The sequence below is a fragment of the Colobus angolensis genome, unplaced genomic scaffold (assembly GCF_000951035.1).
Source record: "Colobus angolensis palliatus isolate OR3802 unplaced genomic scaffold, Cang.pa_1.0 Scaffold311, whole genome shotgun sequence".
NCBI classification, from domain to species: Eukaryota; Metazoa; Chordata; class Mammalia; order Primates; family Cercopithecidae; genus Colobus; species Colobus angolensis.
The window spans coordinates 2,742,573-2,763,722 of record NW_012116389.1 but is presented as its reverse complement, the minus strand read 5'-3'; the positions used below and the strand labels follow the sequence as shown (position 1 = coordinate 2,763,722).

Sequence of the window (21,150 nt, the reverse complement as noted above, 5' to 3'; positions counted from 1 at the left end):
AAAAGCACAGATGATAGGAAAATCCTTAGGAAATAATGCATTCTGAGTAGTTATTACCTTTGTTGCTAATATAACTTATTATTGTTTCTACAACTCATTTTTTTCATAATGCCTGTGTTTCACAACTAGGTACAAAATTCCTGAAAATTTTAGCCATCAGCTCTTGTGAGCTGATGAGCTGGCTCTGGTAACCACTGGATAAATAAATAGAGGAAGAAAAATTACAAAAACAGGTGCTTGGTGGTCAAAAAACCAGGACCTGGGGGAGAGTCACCATCCAACCTCAGGTGGGCAATTCAGGCCTCTCCACCCGGAACCCCCTACCTCTGCAGCTCTCTACCCCCACTGCCCAACCCTACCTACCTGCAACAGGAAGTCGAAGAGTGCCAGGCGTGCCCACTCGGTATGGTGGATGCCCAGGCATGGGGCCTGGCCTGGCCAGCTGCAGCCGTGTGCCAGCATGGCCTGGTACTGCAGCCAGCCCAAGGCCAGAGAATTCTGATCCTCATCCGGGTCACTCAGGTGCTGCACATCGGGCGCCCACCAGATGACAGGCCTCGCTCTACCGTCTGTGTAGCGGTAGGGCAGGAGGGGGCTGTGGAAGCGGCGGGCCACAGCAGGTAGGCTCCGGCGCAGCCCCAGCACGCGATCTACGTGGAAGGACAGGACTTCAGGCAGGTCCCCAGGCCTTTTGATCAGGCCACAGAGCCCCTGGGAGCAGAGTTGGCTGAGCCTGGGAGAGGACATGCCCTGAAGGGCACCCTCAGCGGAGAAGCCAACCTGTAGCACCTGCCCATGGGCAGGGACCCTGGCTTTGCTCCCCACCTCCCCCTGCGCCAACAGCCGGAGCATCTGCACGTCGTGGTCTGTCAGCCATGGGGGAGCCTGCCCACCAGTCCTCGAGCTGCTCAACAGCGTCTCAGCGTCACACCATACTGACCCTTGCAGCTTCTCAACAGAGCCAGGCCACTGATGAGCCCCTGAGGCCAAGGTGGGATTCTCTGCTTGTCGCCCACCAGTCAAGGCTCTGTTCTCAGCTGCCAGCAGATCCCTGCCTTCTGTTGTATGGGGCCAGAATGTCAGCCCAGCAGTAGCTCTCCAAGCCCGTAAAGCTGCCACATCGCTCCCTGCGAGTGGACCGACCAGGGCAACCATCTCACTCTGTGTCTCACTGCCATGCTGGGGGTGACCCAGGTCTTTGGCTCCTGGATCTCCGACCTCATCCTCCCTCAGGAGCACAACATGCTGAGTACTGAGTCTTGGATGCCCTGACAAAGTAATGTCCCTCCTGACCCTCCCTGGATGCCTGAGGTCCCCTCCTGGGGACTCCCTGCTTCTGTCCACTCTTGCTCTATGGCCTTGCTCCTCAGCACAGACCAAGATGGAGTTCCTGGGCAAAGCACGGCCTCTCCAGAAGCCCATGTTTCTTGCCCGCTGCCTCTGACTGGAGCTCAAAGCCTGCCGGATACGGGTTGCAGGGGTGCCAGTTACACCCTGAGGCTCCACGGGACCAGGGTCTAGGCCGGCAGATGGACGCTGTGGGGGAAAGCGGGTGACAGCCATCGCAGAGAGGGTCATCAAGAGGCAGAACGCTATCACTGGCCGCCTCTTGCCACGCAGCCTTCTCCAGAGCCAAGACGCCTGGGAGACAGGGTAGAAAAAAAACTTGAGACCTGGGAAATATATCAGCTCAACCCACAAAACAATGGGGATGGTAAGCAAAGGAGATGCCCAGTTCATGAGAGACTGAGAAGAGCACAGCCCAAGTGGAGGGACAGCTGGCTGCCTTCAAGAGAGGAAATGGGCAACTCCAGCCAACTGCACTCCTGCTTTTAAGCTTGGCTTGCTTCTCCTTCTAGGGCAGCCTCTGCTGAGGCCTGCAGACCCATGCTCTTCTACCCTATTCTCCCTTTGAATAAACTGCCATTACAACACCGTCACCATGCACCGTAAGGGGCTTTTCTCACGTCTGTCCCCACCACCAAGATCTGGCCTTCTCTTTTTGTCTCCATGTGATCCCATGGGCCCATTCTGGCAGATCTCTTGATGTCCCCACATACATGCCCTTACCCTTTTCCAGGCACATGGAAACCCAGTCAGAGATGACTTTGCCAGCCTCCTTAGCAACAGGGTGTGACCACATGACCAAGTCCCTGACTATGTCATGAGACCCAACCACTTTTGCCAGCCCCACATGCTTAAAAGGAAGTTGGCCACCCTGGCCTTTCTCTCTCGCCATCCTTGCTGGTTGCACACATATGTGGCAGCAACAGCTCTGCACATGTTAGCAAGGACACACCCTAGGGGCAGTGATTTCTCAACACGTAGTCCCTGGACCAGCAGTATCAGTATCACCTAGGAACTTGTCAGAAATGCAAATTGTCAGGGCCCCACCCCAGAACTACTGAATCAGAAACAGGGGCTGGGCAGCCTGTGTTTTAAGAAGTTCTCTGGGTAATTCTGATGCGGGCTTAAGCTTGAGAGCCACTGCTCTAGGGCATCATGAGCCACAAGAGGAAAGGAACACGGTGTCTGGAGCAGTGCAAGCCTGCAGCTGGGAGTCTCTGTACCTGCGAGCCTTTATGTGACAGACCTACAGGCAGAGCCCTGGTACATAATGGGATTCAATAGATATGTGACTGACAAAATGCATGGAAAATCTAGACCAAATCACAAAAAAAACTCCCCAAATTAAGTTTACTTATTAAATCCATGAGATATTCCTTAGAGATTTTTAATACTATATGCAGTGTGAGGCAATTGGCTGGAATGCACAGAAAAGGCACACAGGTAAACAGAATTTTAAAGGTGTCGAAGAAACAACACCCACAAAACAAACCAGATTCCACTTTTTTCCCTGCATGTGCTTGCTCTTCTGAAGCTCCCTTGTGGGTGTCAACAGAGGATTATCCGGGATCTGCAGTGGACATGTGGGTGAAGTCCATCATCAGTAGCCTCCTGCTTTCTCTCAAAAGTGCCACTTCTATCCCCTACTATCCACCCGAGCCATATCTATCCAGGGACCCCAATCCATGATCTAAGCTGATGGGGCCATCCTGGATCCTGACCCACGCTGGACCAACAGATCCTCACCCCCAACCCAGCCCTGGGAGCATGGGCTTGTGATAAATCAGCAAGGCTGACTTGTCCTGCTCATGAAATAGAGAGCAGGGGCCCATTGCCACCCAGCCAAAGATGACAGCAGTGGGCCATACTCTGTTGAGAGCCAGTCTGCAGGGAGAGAGAAGGAAACAGTTGCATAGACAAACCAGAGATGAAAACAGGAGGAAGAGCCTTGCCCAGCTTTCTGCGCTGCGGTTCCAGTTCTGAGCCTGGCCCAGGAACAGCAGTAGCCACTGCCTGGGGCTCTTCGGGACTGAGCAGCATCCACGTAACCCATTCTCCCTCTACACCTGAGCTGTGGGTCATGGGTACTCCTGCTACATGCAGCCAAAAAGGCCTAATTCAGATGATCTCTGAGTTTCCTTTCCTCTACAATTAAAAGAGCATTTCCTGGCCGGGCGCGGTGGCTCACGCCTGTAATCCCAGCACTTTGGGAGGCCGAGGAGGGTGGATCACTTGAGGTCAGGAGTTTGAGACGAGCCTGGCCAACATGGTGAAACTCTGTCTCTACTAAAAATACAAAAATTAGCTGGGTGTGGTGGCGCATGCCTGTAATCCTAGCTACTCGGGAGAATCACTTGAACCTGGCAGGAGAACCGCTTGAACCCGGGAGGTGAAGGTTGCAGTGAGCCAAAATCACACCATTGCACTCCAGCCTGGGTGACAGCAGCAAAACTCCATCTCAAAAAAAAAAAAAAAAAAAATCACAAAAGAGCCTTCAGTACCCATTTGACCTTTCCCTTCCTTCCAACCGCATGGCCTGGAGGAATGCCGCCCCTCATGAATTTCCTAATTTGTCTGCATTTTCAGTCCCTTCTAAGTCAGTGACAGTTTCTGCAGGAACCAAACACATTTCTCAGCACCGTGAACGTCAGATAATAATCAAAAGGAAGTGGAAGTGGGAAATCTCAGTTACAACCCAGCCTTAAAAAGTGCCCATAGCTGCCTCCTACCTCCAGTTCCTCCACACTGGTTCTCCCCCTGTCCTAACCCCTTCTGCCTCCTGGACATGAGGACAGCATCTCCCTCTTAGTGCCTCCATGAATGGTGCACTGATGTCTCTTGGCCCCACTTTTGCCAAACACCTCAGCCACAGGAAGCCAGTGTCTGGTGGTGGAAGGAACGCTGGACAGGAGTCAGCAGGCTGCAGTCTGTGGGGCCACCTTTACCCACTCTCTGGACCAGCTTCCTCATCTACAAGGGGTTGGGTTGGATGAAATAGCCTTTAAGGTCTCACTTCCCCCAATACCCAGTGATGCTAACTCTTGGTGGACAGTGGAGGTGAACTGACTCAGTTGTGGGCTCCCCTGAACCTCCTCCTGTCCATGACAAGCACCTGTAGCAGAATAAAGCTGCACAAGAGGACCCACACACCACCATTGCCCAGTAAGTCAATGTAGGCCCTTAAGGGTGGCTTTCAGAGAAAAGGGTTGAGATGAGGGTTTTCTGCCCCTGCCCAGTCACCACTGGGAGACCCAATCACCCACCTTGGCCTGAACAGTAAGACCATGATAACCAAAGCCTCCCTTGCAGCTCTGAACTGATCCCCCAAGACTCAGTGGGACACGCCAATACAGGGTGACTCAGGGCCAATGGACACTTTCCATCTACCTGAAGTTGCTGCTGGAGGGACCAATTAAGCTAACTTTCCCTCCCCCACACGTGGAGGGGAGGAGACAGTAGAGAAAACCCCTCTGGCCTCTGGCACCCACGTGCTAAAATATCTTCCCCCATCACCTGACACCCCATGCATTCACTCTTCTGTGAAGCCAGCAAGTGAGCCTACGTCCAGGGCCACAAAGCCCTGCTTGGACACCTTGCTTAAGGAGAGGTGGGGTGGGGACCAGCAAGCTAAATAAACAGTGGGGAAATCAGGTGAGGTCATGCTTCTGATATCCCCCTCACTTCAGCCAGGGCCTCCAGGACCACAGGGCTGGGAGACAAAGCCTAGAGAATATTTTCCTTGTCAGTTGTGTGGTCCTCTAGACAACCTGTGCTCCCCACACCTGGATTGCATCTGGAATCTCTCTCCTGCTTACCAGAGATGGGACAGAACAATGGTTCTTAAACTTGCTCTGGGGCTTCCTTCATGTTCTACCATGGGGTGAGGGGTTAGGAGATGACTCTGTGTGCTCTGCATTTGCCACCGCCACCCACACCCACATACACTTCCACCACGGGAGCTCTGTGTTCTTTATGGCGGGTTTAGCTAATTTACATTACTTGATATGCCATACATGTTTAGTCTTAGTTCTGTTGCAATATTTTATGGTATATTTTCTGTATTGTAAACTCAAAATAAAATTCTAAGCCCCCGTACCATCTGAATGGACCCCTCCTTTTGGCCAAGGGCCTTCCAAAGTTAACCTGAAAAACTGGTTGAGGCCATCGTCGGAAGAGGAAGCCAGACATGCCTCATTATACCCTTATCCCTTTTGAAATTTAGGCCCAGTTGACCAGCATTGACATCAACACAGACCTTAAGACTGACAGAACAGCCTCTTTATGTCTGATAAGAAACATTTACAATCTATTCCCTCAAGCCAGCTACCTAGAAGCTTTTATCTGCATGATAAAACCTTGGTCTCCACAAGCCCTTATCTTAACCCAGACATTCCTTTCTATTGATTCTAAGTCTTTAGACAATAACTTAACTCTTTCAATTACCAATCAGAAAATCTTTGAACCTACCTATGACCTAGGAACCCCTGCTTCCAGTTGTCCTTCCTTTCTGGACCAAAGCAATGTACATCTTAAATGTATTGATTGATGTCTTATGTCTCCCTAAAATGTATAAAACCCAGTTGTAGTCTGATCACCTGTTCTGAAGATCTCCTGAGGGCTGTGTCACAGGCCACTGGTCACTCATATTTGGCTCAGAACAAATCTCTTTAATATTTTATAGTTTGACCTTTTCATCAACAATATTTATAATATTTGAAGTCTTATACTATGTTTTCTCTTCACTTACTGTGACTTTGTCTTTTGGTGTATATTTCTTATAATATTTAGCACATTTTGATTTGGGTCCTAATTATTACCTTTATTATTATATGCCCTTAGTTGTCTGGTTCTTTAGACTGTAGCTCTTAATCCCCTAAAAAGAACAATATTAAAATTATTTCCTCTTCCCCCTCCTCCCCCTCTCTTTCCTCTACCAATCAATTTTCATTACTAGTATTACCTTTTTTAATGTTTATCTTTGTACAATTAAATATGTTTACATTTCTAATATTTCTCAGCTTTAAATGATATTCTTTAGTTCTCTGCTATTATTAATGAAGTAAACAGCATATTACTTCTTTCTCCCACTTTTGCCTTCATCCCCCTTCCAATTGTTTATATTTGTGTCATTTCTGCATTGGTACAATAGGAAGCATATACATTCGATTCCATCACTCTAATACCCACATTTATTCAGGTCTTAGTTATTCAGTTAAATATATTCTAGGCACACTCCTGTCCCCTTGGCCCTAGTTTCCCATTATTTCTTGGTTGACTGAAGTTCACATGGGAACAATATTCTCTGATTTCTTGCACGTTCAAACTGTTTTCTACAGCATTCGTACGTGAAGTAAAGTTGCTTAGATAGAAAATACTTGGCTCACAGTTTCTTTCTTTGAACAGCTTATGGGTTCTGCTCCACTGTTTTGTAACGTTAAGGGAAATCTAAGATTAAACTGATTTTTTACCCTGCCTGGCTGCCCTAAGAATTCTTGCTTTTTCTTTAATATCCAGTAACATTCCTAAGCTCTATCTGTGTTGACTGTTTCAGGTCAGTTTTTCTTGGCACGCAGTATGCCCTATTAGAAAAGGTAAACACAATGCTTTTTATTTCATCAGAATTTTCTTGAACTAAATATTAAATATTTTTTCATTCCATGACTTTATTCTTACTTTTTTCTTTAGGCTCTTCAATTATGTACATGGTGGCTCTCCTTCATCTTCCTTATATGTTTCTTACCTTCTCTTTAATCCTTTCTAACTATTTTCATTTCATTTTGTTCACTGTTCTTGTTTTTATACTCTATTTGACTTATTGTGTTTTATCTAATATTTATTCACCCTTTCCGTTATTTTCCACTTTTCCCTACTTCTTTCCAACTCATATTTCACATCTTTCCATCTTACCATTTTTTCTTGAGTTCTTGCATTTCTGCTTTGTGGTATTTATTCACAGAGGGTATTTTACGTTTTAAAAATTCATTGTGATAAGACTGCTCAAAATTCCACTGTTTCCCAGTAACATTTTCAGGTGACCAGCCCTCATCTGTTAAGAAACATTGCTGTTCTTTGTCTCCTTTTTTCTCACAGTGTCTCTGTATAGCTGCTGAACTCTTTTTATTGTATGAGTTGGACCAGTCAACTGAAAGAAGTTCCTTTCAAATTCTGGTGGAATTTGAAATCATCTGGTTTTCATAGTGCAGATACTCTCTTCTTCTCATCTACCCCATGGCCAGGCTGCATCCTGAAATATGGCTTGTTAGCATAGCTCTTTATGTATCATAGTGTCCTCTGCTTTTCTAACCCCAATTGTCTAGCTGGATCCTCTGAGCCACTAAAGTTGCCCCATCCCATTTCCACACCCTCTTTTGCAGACAAGTGGGGGATGGTGATTCTGCTCCTCAGGCGTGTCATTCACCTTCAGGTATATTTCATTGGTGCTTTCTGAGATCTGCCAACTTGGGCTCCCTCTTCCACTCTTTCTCACTTCCTCCAACACTGCACCTGCATGAAACTGGCTGCTGCTTATGCTGTTCCCAAGTATTTTGGTGACTGCCTCCTAATTTAGCTGAAAAAGGAATTTGCATTTTGTCTTCCATCTTCTTTGTTGCTTTCTGCTAGTTTCCAGGATAAGGTGAGGATGCAGAGTTTATGCTGCCGTGTTTATACCAGCAGTCCTCAATGGCACCTTTTTAAAAAGAAAGGAGTGCGTCCTTACTGAATGTAGTGACTAATCGGCCCTCAGAGCAACGGCCTTTTTCCAACTTCCATGCTTGGGAAACACAGCACCCAAACAGCCCTGAGAATTCCAAGGATTTTGCTCCTGCTGCACACTTCCACAAGATCTATTCACCAGCTTTGTGTGAATTGAGTGCAGCCTCCAGGCTGATCACTTAGCAACATTCTTCTGGAAAGACCACCCTTGAAGCCCTTTGGAGTGACATGGACCAGGAAGTAAGGTGATCCACCTATCCCAATTAGACTTCTAAGAGTCAAGGGGAGAGGGAGGGACCACAGGGTCACCTAGCAGTTTTCCACTTTATAATTTATGCACCATCTCATCCTCTCTCCTACGGATGCCCCTCCTTCTGTTTCCAATCTGGCTAAAAGGTAGCACTGTCCACCCAGATACCCAAGCCAGAAATCTGGGCCTGACCTTCATTCCACCTTTCCTCTGCCCCAGACATCTAAATCTTGCCAATTTTTTCCCCTAAACAGCTCTTGAACCAGTCCATTTCTCATTAGACCCTCTGTGACTGAGCCCAGGTGCCCTCTTCTTTACCAGGACACCTGCAACCGCTCCCTTGGCTCCCACTCCTGCTCCTCTGCAGGCCACTTGCCACAAACTGGATCACACCCTTCAAAATCTCTTTAGAGAAGATCTAAATGCCAGAAGGGCTCTAGCCATACCAAACTTCTTTCAATTCTGGACAGTGCCAGACCCACTGTCTCCAGACCTTTATATGTGTTGATCCTTCTGCCTGGAATAGACCCCTCCTCCTGTTTCCATTGCTCAGGTCTCAGCTTAGACATCACCTCCCCCAGGAAGCCTTCCCCTGAGACTCCTCAATGAATTGGATGCCCTCACCATGTGCTCCCGTAACACACTGTTCCTCCCCAAGCACACCCCTTTTCACTCTGTACTGGATTTGATCATTTAATGTCTGTCTCTCAATGGAAGGGCTGATCCATGCAGGCAGGACATGGGCTCACAATTGCATCTCCAGACTATCACAGTGCCTGGCACGTGAGAAGCTCTCTGCAAAATGAGCTGTCAGATAAGAGGGGTTACCAGGGAGGTGGAAACACTGTTGCCTGGCCTGTGGCACTGCAAGTCTGCTGGTGAAGAGGGCCCCTCCAATCTCCAGGGCTCTTTTCTGTTTGGAATGCCAGCCACCCCCACCCACGAGCCAACGCAGCAGATGTGTTTTGTGCTCCATTGTTTTAAAAGGTACACAGAATTTGTTTCAAGCCGGTGTGGTAAGACATACAGACACAAAAATAATTGCCATGAAATAAATTTTTGTCACATTCACAATCCACTAGAAACAGGAGGTGCGGCATGCCACACTGGGCCACACAGGGCCACAGGGGCTGAGATGGGCAGGCAAATTGAGACAGCAAATGCAGCTGAAGCCTTTACTGTGGTTTTCACAGTACGGAATGAGCAAGGAAAGTGAAGCAAACTGAAATTGAATAATTTCAGCAGACTCTAGGCTATAGGTGATAGGGCAGAGTACAGACAGAAACCTGATAAAAGAAGATGGGTGATATAGACTCAGAACTGGTTGGTTTGCACACGAATGGTATGCTCACAGGCCATTTGATTACTCTCTTTTCTTAAGAATTAGCTAACCCTGGGAGGTGCAGTCCTTCCCTGAGTCCGTAAGGCACCAGACACCAGAGCATCAAAAAACCAGAAAATAAGAGAATATAGTGAACACACCCGTGTTATGTCCCCGTGGCCCCCAGTTGACTCCAGCTGCCCCCACAGCAGACATCTCCTGTGCACTGACAGTCCCCACCTCAAGGAGCTGATCGCTCCTGCTTTCTTGCCTGCTGTGCCAGGAAGCTCAGGGGAAATTAACACCTCTGGTGACAGCCCTCAACCAATAGGGGACAAAAGTCAGTGGGTATATAAGCCAACCTCCCTTTTGAGAGGCATTCAATATGGTTGCAACTAAGGGTGCTCGATAGGACTGAGCCTCTTTTCTATGAAACAAATGATGCCTTGTCACCCCCTAAGATACCTTTATCTGATGATTTTTCTGAAGTGAGATCCTAAATTTCTGTCCCAATTAGATATGTTTTTAATTTGGTCTCTGTTGCTATTTTAAAAAACACACAGGTACTACATGCATAGATATGCACTGTTAAAAACCCATGTAATACCAAATAAATCAGGGCAAAATCGAACATCTCCTTCCCCTCCCCAAAGGAAGCCACAGTTAGCAATTAGGGTGTGCATCTTCTCAGGCTGTTGCTTTTCTTTGCATTGTAACATATGCATATGTCACAGTGTATTAGTTTCCTGTAGCTGCCATAACAGATTACCACTGACTTGCTGGCTTAAAACAACATAAATGTATTGTCTCACAGTTCTGGAGGCCAGAAGTTCCACATCAGTTTCACCGGGTCAAAATCAAGGTGTCAGCAGAGCTGTGCTACCTCCAAAGGCTCTACGGGAAAATCTATACCTTGCCTCTTCCAGCTTTTGGTAGCTGTCAGCATTCCTTGTCTTGTAGTCACGTCACTCCAGTCTCCGCCTCCACGGTCTCTTCTCTTGTTTGTGTCAAATCTCCCTCTGCCTCTTCCTTATATGCATATTTGTGATGGCATTTAGGGTCCACCTGGGTAATTCAGGATAAGTTCCCCATCTGAAAATCCTAAATCAGATCTGCAGAGATCCTTTTTCTAAATGAGGTAACACACACAGCATTTGGGGATAATTTTTCAGCCTACTACACGTGGTAATTATTTTCAGCATAGAGGAAATGACTATGCCACCACTTGCTTTGATTGACATAAGAGGCCCTGAAGCTTTTTCCATATATATCCATATAGAGGTACTTTACTCTTTTTAACTGCTGCATAATATTTCACAGTGGAACTGTGCCATGATTTCTTTACCCATCCTTCAACAGAAGATACTTAGATCATCTCCAGTTTTTTATTATAACAAACAATATTGCAGTGAACATCCAATAAATGCAGCTCTTGGAAAGAATATAAACATTTCTATAGAGGAGATGCCACCAAGAGAGGAAGTTGTTGGGTCCAACTCCTTCTTATTGCCCTTACCCTTTCATCATATATAAGTTACTATCTCCTTTAATCTTCACAACAACCTAGAGAAATGGGAATTATAAAATTACTATTTTACAACTGAAAAAACAGAAAAGTCCAGAGTGCCAATGTTTGCCCAGGGCCATATAGCTGGCAAGAATACCAACATTTTAAAGTAACACTAAAAAGGAAAATGGCCATGGACAAGTTGGCTTGGTTTTTTTTTCTTCTTCTTCTTCTATAATGAAAAATGTGTTGAATTCCTAATCTGTATTCTCAAAGTATTGGATACCACTAGGGAAAAATAAATCATCTTTTAAAAATGTTTCAAGAAGACAGGCTGTTTTGATCCTTCTTTCAGCCTCACTTGGCTTCAGAAAACTTGGGGAAAGTTGGCAGTTGTGCAGAGAGAAAAGTTTGAAATGACCATGAGCAGATGTCCTAGGCAGGGCCACCCAAGTAAAGTTTTGGGAAAAGAAAAGCAGCTTTGATCAGACTGAAAGAAAACATCATCTGAAGAGAAATATTCAGCTGAAGAATAAAGAGTACATTAGAGAAAACATAAAGGGGAATGATGCAGAATCTACTACAAAGTTTGCCAGTGAGACCCAAACTGACCCTGTCACTACAGACATGCCAGAGGGGGTGGGGGGGCCCACCTCCTCCCCTCAATTCTGACCATCCAAGTAACATACCCTGTCTCTTCTGCCCTGCAATGATCATGGCAGGAGGGAAAGAGAAATGGAGTTACCTTCACTGTCTGATTCTACAGCTACCCTCTTTCTCCTTCCCTGTCAAGCCCCTACCTCCCACCCCTTCACAAATACCCCTCCTTAATTCCTCAGAGAAGATGCCCACGGGCTTAACAGTCCCATCCACCCACAGTTGCAGAGGAGGAGCAGTGAAAACAGGGGGATAGCCAGATAAATAGACACACAGGTTTTGTGGAAGATACCTCTGAGTTCTGCTTCTGCTCTTCTGAGCTGTGTTGCAATAGGCAAGTCACACAACCTTTCTGCTCTGTTTCCTCAGCTGTAAAATGGGGAGAATGAGATATCTTCTCCCTCCAGGAGTTGGCACAATAAATAAATGAGTCAAAGTATGTAAAAGCCCACTACATGGTTGGGTATATTTATATGAGTGGTGGGATCCGGAATTTTCTGTCTGCACTTCTGGATACAGTCTACCTTTCTGGGGTCTGAAAACACTTCTCTTCCTGGGTTTTGGCTCATTGTAAAATCAGAGTAAAAACGGGGATATTTGGGAACATAACGGAAGGTAGAGACAGACAGAGAAGCTCTTTCATTGTAAAACCATAAGCGTCAGCCAGGAGGAGGCCACCTGGGTAGTGAGAAAGTTCTCACTGTCTGCTGAAGCTGCCTCCAAAGATAACCAGGATGGAACAAGAAAGAATTTCTTGACCTTTTAAAATCACGTGGGAAGGTGAGAAGGGAAAGGGTGGGAGCCAGAAGGGAAGTATGTCAGGGAGTTAAAGGAGAAGACTGAGATTCTGACAAGAATGGAGTTGGGGCTGCCTAGCAATTGAGGGAAGGGAAACCAGGAGAGTTCTGCCTGAAGGAGCCCAGCCCACTGAGAAGCTGGGGAACTATGCGGGGCAGGAGACAGGAGCCACTACCAAACTCCCTGCCATTGCCTCCATAAGGGTGGAAACAGCTCTCAACCGGGAAGTTCACCTCTCAACCATGAAGTTCTAACCATCAAGGGCAGTGTCCTTAATGGCATTATTTGTTTACAATTCTTCCTTCTTCCCCACCTTACCATGGTTGCACTGAAGATGCAGTCTACTTCCCTGACTACTTTCTTTGACCTTGGCCATGTGACTTGCTTTTGCTACCAGGATGCGAGTGGACATAACATATACTATGTCCTATGGGAGGCTTTAAATATGCTTTTGTGGTTTGGCTTGCCTCCTTGCAAATCTGTCCTCATGATGAGAAGAGCTTGCCCCGGGTGAACCACCTGGAGCAAACCTGAACTCAACCTCCAGCCTGGAACCAACCCAGCCATGCTCACTGGGCCCAGCCTACCCAACTCCTATTACCAAAATATAGGCATATGTTTTGGTTAGCTATTGAGACTTTGAGGCTATTGGTTATGCAGCATTATTACAGCAAAACCCAACTAATACACACCTTTTGGTGGCATCTGTAGGGCTCAATGTGTGCCCTTGGTCAGATAACAGGCAGGCAGGTTAGCAATGAAACCTAGTACCCCTCCCTCAGTTAACAAGAGTATGATGCTGTCTCTACAAATGGGGCTCAGGCTGTGATGAGGATGATGGTGCAACACAGTCACAGATATATCTCTTGAACCAGTTTCCCCAGTAAGATAGTATGGAGGGAGGCTTCTGTCAAATGGAGGTCTTTTAAGAAGGACTTTTCTGAAAACATGTAGTACAAGTGAACTTTGCCCAGAGACAGCTTGAGAAACAGGGACACTTGGAGGAAAGGACTGAACTTACAGTTTATAGTTTGTACTGTAATAGGCAGCAGGAGATTTTCCTCATTTTGTAGGGAAACGAAAGCTCTTCTTTGGGGAAATCCAGTCAGGATCTTGCCTGACAGTCTGGCACTAGATCACCACTCCCCAGATTGCCTCTACGCCCTGCACCACTCTACACCCTGACACCTCCACTGCTTACAAATATGACTAGAGTTGGCTGACTGCACAGGGACCAGCTGGCAGAGACGGAAGCTAAGTCATCTTTCCTCAACTACCAGATATCAAAAAAGGATGACAAAAATCTGGTCCTCCACCAAACTGCCATGGACAATGGATAACATGTTGGGCAGGGAAGATGGGGAGAAGACAGATCACATGCTCTTCTCCCCACCCAAAGAGAAAAAAATCACAAAGCCCTTGTAAAGTGTTTTTTAAGAGTTTTCTGGAGAAGGGGTAGAGGGAACTATGTGATAGTGTGATTGTGTGTGTGTGTGTGTGTGTGTGTGTGTGTGTGTGTTAGAAACTGAATTTGGGTCTAACTCTGGAGTCATCACTAAAGGTGTGACAACCCCTTAGTTTCTGTTCCCCGACCTTTGCCCCCTTCTAAACAGCCACCCCATCTGATTCATCACTACTTAAGCTCTGAGTTAAACTGGCAAAAATTCGGGAATTTGGAGTTTCTGTTCCATTTCTTAAAGTGCAGTTTGTCATAACAAAACTATGGCTGGGGTGAAAGGGAATATATGAGCAGATTTTCAGAGGGCTGGATTAAAACCACAAGTCCCAGCCCTGGGAGGAACTCAGCAGGCAACCCTGCTTTCCTTGACTTCCCAAAGTCAGACCCCAGGCAGGGAGAGCTGAACCGGCCTCTGGGGCAAAGGCAACAGACATAACATCCCTCTCCAGTCGGATCTGCTGGGTCCTGGGAGACTGGGCTGTTTGCTGTACTGTGGGCAGAATAACAGGCATCCTGTCTCCAAAGCTACCACCAGGCCAGGCTCCCTTGCTCAGCTCCATCAGAGGACTCTGATTTTTCCTTACACATCAGCAACTTCAAGACAAGAGCGGACTTTTACCCCTATAATTTCTGGCTCAGCCAATTCCAGGAAAAAGAAAGAAAATGAAAGGAATGATAACTAATATTGATTCACCATTTGCTACATGTCTGAGACTGCTTGAAAACCTTACTTATAATTTAATTCTCATGCCCGTCTTAAGAGGTATATATTACTGTTATCATCTCTATTTTACAGGTGAGGAAAACAACACATAAAGAAACAGAGAGGTCAAAGGTTCACACTGCTGGCAAGGGCAGCACCAGGGCACGAACCCAGGCAGTCTGGCTTCAGAGCTAGCTGACCTAGTTGCTGTGCAACCCTAGGAAGAAGCTGCCACCTAAAGCCCCTGCTCCAGCCCTAATTCCGAAAGACTGCACTAGGTCTTAGGAGTGGGCCTTCTGTCAAAGGAGGCTTATCTGTTCAGGACTAACCAGTTCATCCATAAAGTGGGGCTTGAATGAACTCAAAGGCAGGTTGCAACCTTTTTGTATCAGGACAAATTAAGGAAAAATAAAAATGTTTTCAGGCTAAATGTTTTTCTTTCAAAATGAAAACAGTTTTGTTATGTCTCTTGTCCTCCTTTATTCTTTATTTGAGAAATAGAAGAATATCAATGAGAAAAATGCCACCACACTTGATACACTCCAATCTGGAATATTTGAGAGGTAGTATCAGAAGCAGCTTACCAATAATCTGTTATCCTCCAATTAGTCTAGGGCTTGATATCTAAACCAGGCAGGTTCTAAGCTTCCTGCTCATTCCAGAACCAGATGGTGCTCCAGTTCCATGTCAAGAATTCTCCAGACTGTCAGTCAGGAAATTGAAAACATCTGACTTGTGAGGTGACTACAGCAGATCCCAATAAAAGTGACCACTTACTGAGCACATACCATGTGCCAGGAACTCTCAAAATCCTACAACATATGTGCTAATATGATAACATTACAATGGTAGAAATTCAGATTAGTGGCAGGCAAGATTTAAATTTTTCTGATAGTCCATGTACTTTTCACTTCACACACAAGGATGAGGGAAGAATCCAGAATCTTGGGATAAAGATGTGAGTATAGGGGGGTGCTAAGCACGGGGAAGAAACCTGGGATTTTGCTGTGATTTTTGCTGTCTTGTTCAACAACTTCCTGTAACTTCACACAGCCCTTCCATCTAACTAAATACAGCCACTTCCTGTGACCTCAAACAGCCTTTCCTGTGACTTCATACAGCCGCTTCCAGTGACTTCACACAGCCCTTCCTGTGACATCACACTGAATCTTCCTGTGGCTTAACACTACCTCTTCCCATGACTTCCACAGCTCCTTCCTGTGGCTTCACCCTGGCACTTCTTGTGGCTTCACACAGCCCCTTCCTGTGACTTCACACTGCCACTTCCTGTGACTTCACACTGACCCTCCCTGAGACTTCCTCTTGCCCCTCCCTGTGGCTTCAGACAGCCCCATCCTGTGACTTCACACTGCTCCTTCCTGTGGCTTCACACAGCCCCTTCTTGTGACTTCACACAGCCCCATCCTGTGACTTCACACAGCCCCTTCTTGTGACTTCACACAGCCTCATCCTGTGACTTCACACTGCCTCTTTCTGTGACTTCACACTGCCCCTTTCTGTGGCTTCACACTGCTCCTTCCTGTAGCTTGACACAGCCCCTCTGTGATCCCACACTGCTCCTTACTGTGAACTCACACAGTAACTTCACACAGTGACTTCACACAGCCCCTTCCTATGAATTCACACTCCTCCCTGTGACTTCCCACTGCCCGTTCCTGTGACTTCACAAAGCCACTTCCTGTGGCTTCACACTGCCCCTTCCTGTGACTTCCCACTGCCTCTATCTGCGACTTCTCACTGCCCCTTCCTATGACTGCCAATTCCTGTGATTTCACACTGTCCCTCCCTGTGACCTCACACTACCCTTCCTGTGACCTAACACTGCCCCTTCCTGTGACTTCACACTGCCTCTCCCTGTGACTTCACACTGCCCCTTCCTGAGACCTCACAACGCCACTTCCTGTGACTTCACAATGCCCCTTCCTGTGGCTTCACACAACACTTCCTGTGACTTTACATGGCCCTGTCCTATGACCTCACACAGCCCCTTTCTGGGACTTCACACAACCCCTTCCTGTGACTTCACACAGCCCCTTCATGGGACTTTACACTGCACCTTCCTGTGGCTTCCCACTGCCCATTCCTGTGGCTTCACACAACCCCTTCCTATGATTTCCTACAGTCCATTCCTGTGACATTCCACTGCCCCTTCCTGTGACTTCACACAGACTCTTCCTGTGACTTCACACAGCCACTTCCTGTGACTTCCCACTGCTGCTTCCTATGACTTCACTCAGCCACTTGCTGTGGCTTCCCACTGCCCCTTCCTGTGACTTCCCACTGCCCATTCCAGTGGCTTCAAACAGCCCCTTCCTGTGCCTCACACAGCCCCTTCCTGTGAACTCTCACAGCCCCTTCCAGTGGCTTCACACAGCCCTTCCCTGTGACCTCACACAGCTCCTTCCTAACGCTTCACATAGCCCCTTCCTGGGGCTTCACAAACCTCTTCCAGTGGCTTCACACAGCCCCTTCCTGGGGCCTCATAAACCCCTTCCAGTGGCCTCACAAGCCCTTCCTGTGGCTTCACACTGCCCCTTCCTGTGACTTTACACTGCCCTTCCTGTCACGTCACACTGCTCCTTCCTGTGGCTTCACATAGCCTCTACCTGTGTCTTCACAGGTCCACTTCCAGCGTCTTCACACTGCCTCTACCTGTGGCTTCACACAGCCTGTTTCCCTGTCATCAGAGCCCCTTCCTGTGACTTCACACTGCTCCTTCTTGTGGCTTCACACAGCCTCTACCTATGACTTCACACTGCCCCTTCCTATGACTTCACACTGCCTCTTCCTGTGACATCACACAACCACTTCCTGTGACTTCCTATGCCCCTTCCCATGGCTTCACACAGCCCCTTTCTGTGACTTCACAGAGCCCCTCCCTGTGACTTCACACAGCCCCTCCATGTGACTTCCCACTGCCCCATCCTGTGGCTTCACACTGCCCCTTCCTTTGGCTTCACACTACTATCCCTCCCTGTGGTTTTGCACTGCCTCTTCCTGTGACTTCACAGTGCCCCTTCCTGTGGCATCACACAGCCCCTTCCTGTGGCTTCACACTGCCCTGCCCCTCCCTGTGACTTCACACTGCCCTGCCCCTTCCTGTGACTTCACACTGCCCCTTTCTGTGGCTACACACAGGCCCTTGCTATAGCCTCACACAGCACCTCCTTGCCTGTGGCTTCACACTGCCCCTCCCTGTGGCTTCACACAGCCCCTTTCGGTGACTTCCCACTGCCCCTTCCTGTGGCTTCACACAGCCCCTTTCGGTGACTTCTCACACACCCTTCCTGTGACTTCCCACTTCCCTTCCTGTGATTTCACACAGCCCCTTCCTGTGGCCTCACACAGCCCCTTTCATGTGACTTCACACTGTGCCTTCCTATGGCTTCATACTGTCCCTTCCTGTAGCTTCACACAGCCACTTCCTGTGACTTCACACTGTGACTTCACACAGCCCCTTCCTGTGACTTCTCATGTCCCTTCCTGTCACTTCACACAGTCCCTTCCTATGACCTCCCACTGCCCCTTCCTGTGACCTCACAAGCCCCTTACAGAGGCTTCACACAGCTCCTTCCTGTGGCTTCCCACTGCCCCTTCCTGTGATGTCATGTTGCCCCTCCCTGTTATTTCACACCACCCTGACTCTTTCTGTGACTTCCCACTGCCCCTTCCTGTGGCTTCACACAGCCCCTTCCTGTGACTTCACACTGCCCCTCCCTGTTACTTCACACTGCCCTGTCCCTTTCTGTGACTTCCCACTGCCCCTTCCTGTGGCCTCATACAGCCCCTCCCTGCCTGTGGCTTCACACAGCCCCTTCCTGAGGCTTCACACAGCCTCCTTCCTATGACTTCACACAACCCCTTCTTGTGACTTCACATTGCCCCTTTCTATTCCTTCACACAGCTCCTTCCTGTGACTTCACACTGCCCCTTCCTGTGCCTTTACAGAGCCCCTTCCTGTGACTTCACACTGCCCCTTCCTGTGCCTTCACAGAGCCCCTTCCTGTGACTTCACACTGTGACCTCCCTATGGCTTCAAACTGCCCTTTCCTGTGTCTTCACACAGCCCCTTCTTGTGACTTCAGCCTGCGCCTTCCTGTAGCTTCAGAGAGCCCCTTCCTTTGGCTTCACACTCTGCCTTCTTATGGCCTCCTATGCCTTCCTATGGCTTCACACAGCCACTTCCTTGAGTTCACCCTGCCCCTTCCTGTGACTTCACACTGCCCCTTCTTGTGGCTTCACGCAGCCCCTTCTTGTGACTTCCCACTGGCCTTTCATGTGAGTTCACACAGCCCCTTCCTGTGACTTCACACTGTGGCTATGCACAGCCCCTTCCATGTGACTTCAGAATGTGCCTTCCTGTGGCTTCACATTGCCCCTTCCTGTGGCTAAACACAGCCACTTCCTGTGACTTCACACTGCCCCTTCCTGTGGCTTCACACAGTCCCTTCCTGTGACCTCAAACTGCCACTTCCTGTGACTGCACAAGCCCCTTCCAGTGGCTTCACACCACCCATTCCCTGGCTTCAAACAGCCCTTTCTGTGACTTCAAACAACCCCTTCCTGTGACTTCACACTGCCCCTTCCTTTGGCTTCACACAGCCCCTTCCTGTGACTTCCCCTTGGCCTTTCCTGTAGCTTCACACCACTGCTTCCAGTGACTTCATACTGCCCATTCCTGCGACATCAAAGTGCCCCTTCCTGTGGCTTCACACAGAACCCTACCTGTGACTTCACACTGCCCCTTCCTACATCATACTGCCTCTTCCTGTGACTTCACATGGTCACTTCCTGTGACTTCTCATTGCCCCTACCTATGGCTTCACACAGCCCCTTTCTGTGACCTCACATTGCCACTTCCTGTGACTTCACACAGTCCCTTCCAGTGGCTTCACACAGCCACTCATTCTGACTTCCCACTGCCCCGTATTGTGACTTCACAAAGCCACTTCCTGTGACTTCCCTCAGCCCCTTCCTGTGACTTCCCACAGCCACTTCCTGTGACTTCCCAATGCCCCTTCCTGTGGCTGCACAATGACCCTCCTTTTAGCTTCACACTGCCCTTCCTGTGGCTTCACAAAGCCACTTCCTGTGACTTCCCTCAGCCCCTTCCTGTGACTTCCCGCAGCCACTTCCTGTGACTTTCCAATGCCCCTTCTTGTGGCTCCACAATGCCCCTCCTTTTGACTTCATACTGCCCTTCCTGTGGCTTCACACTGCCTCTTCCTGTGACGTCACACTGCCCCTTCTGTGACTTCACACTGCCCCTTCCTGTGACTTCACACTGCCTCTTCCCATGACTTCTCACTGTCTCTGCCTGTGGCTTCACACAGCCCCTTCCTGTGACTTCACATTGTGCCTTCCTGTGGTTTAACACTTCCCCTTCCTGTGGCTTCACACAGCCCCTTCTTGTGACTTCCTACTGCCCCTTCCTGTGGCTTCACACAGCCCCTTCCTGTGGCATCACACAACCTATTCCTGTGACTTCACACTGCCCCTTCTTGTCACTTCACAAAGCCCCATCCTGTGGCTTTACACTGCTGCTTCCTGTGGCTTCACTTTACCCTTCCTGTGATTTCCCACTCCCCTTTCCTGTGACTTCACACTGCCTCTTCCTGTGACTTCCAAAAGCCACTTCTTGTGACTTCCCACTGCCCCTTCCTGTGGTTTCACAAAGCCCCTGCCTGTGAACTCACACTGCCACTTCCTCTGACCTCATCTAGCCCCTTTATGTGACTTCATACAGCCCCTTCCTGTGACTTCACACAGCCCCATCCAGTGGCTTCACCCAGTTCCTTCCTGTGACGTCACTACCCTGTCCTGTGCCTTCACACAGCCCTTTCCTGTGACTTCACACAGCACCTTCCTGTAACTTCCCACCACACATTCTAGTGGCCTCACACTTCTCCTTGCTGTGACTTCCCACTGCCCCTTCCTGTTGCTTCACACTGCCCCTTCTTTGGCTTCACAATACCTCTCCCTGTGGCTTCACAATGCCTGTTCTTGTGACTACCCACTGCCCCTTCCTGTGGCTTCACACAGTCCCTTCCTGTGACTTGACACAGCCCCTTGCTGTTACTTCCCACCGCACCTTCTTGTAGCTTCCTACTGCCCATTCCTGTGGCCTCACACAGCCCCTTCCTGTGACTTCACATAACCTCTACCTGTGATTTCACACTGCCCATTCCTGTGGCTTCACACTGCCTCTTCCTGTGACTTCCTACAGCCACTCCCTGTGACTTCTCACTGACCCTTCCAGTGACTTCACGTAGCCCCTTCCTGTGACCTCATACTGCCCCTTCCTGTGACTTCACACTGCCCCTTCCAGTGGCTTCTCACACCCCTTCCTGTGACTTTCCACTGCCCCGTCCTG

At 48.4% G+C, this 21,150-nt stretch overlaps 1 protein-coding gene across 1 annotated transcript in view; it reads right to left on the bottom strand.

Moving 5' to 3' along the window:
* Window positions 1–21,150, bottom strand: part of FAM198A (family with sequence similarity 198, member A) — a 79,925-nt gene that overhangs the window by 25,287 nt on the left and 33,488 nt on the right. Inside the window, exon 2 of the mRNA XM_011950973.1 lies at window positions 364–1,641. Coding sequence (XP_011806363.1) covers window positions 364–1,641 — 1,278 coding nt within the window. The remainder of the gene's footprint in view (window positions 1–363; window positions 1,642–21,150) is intronic.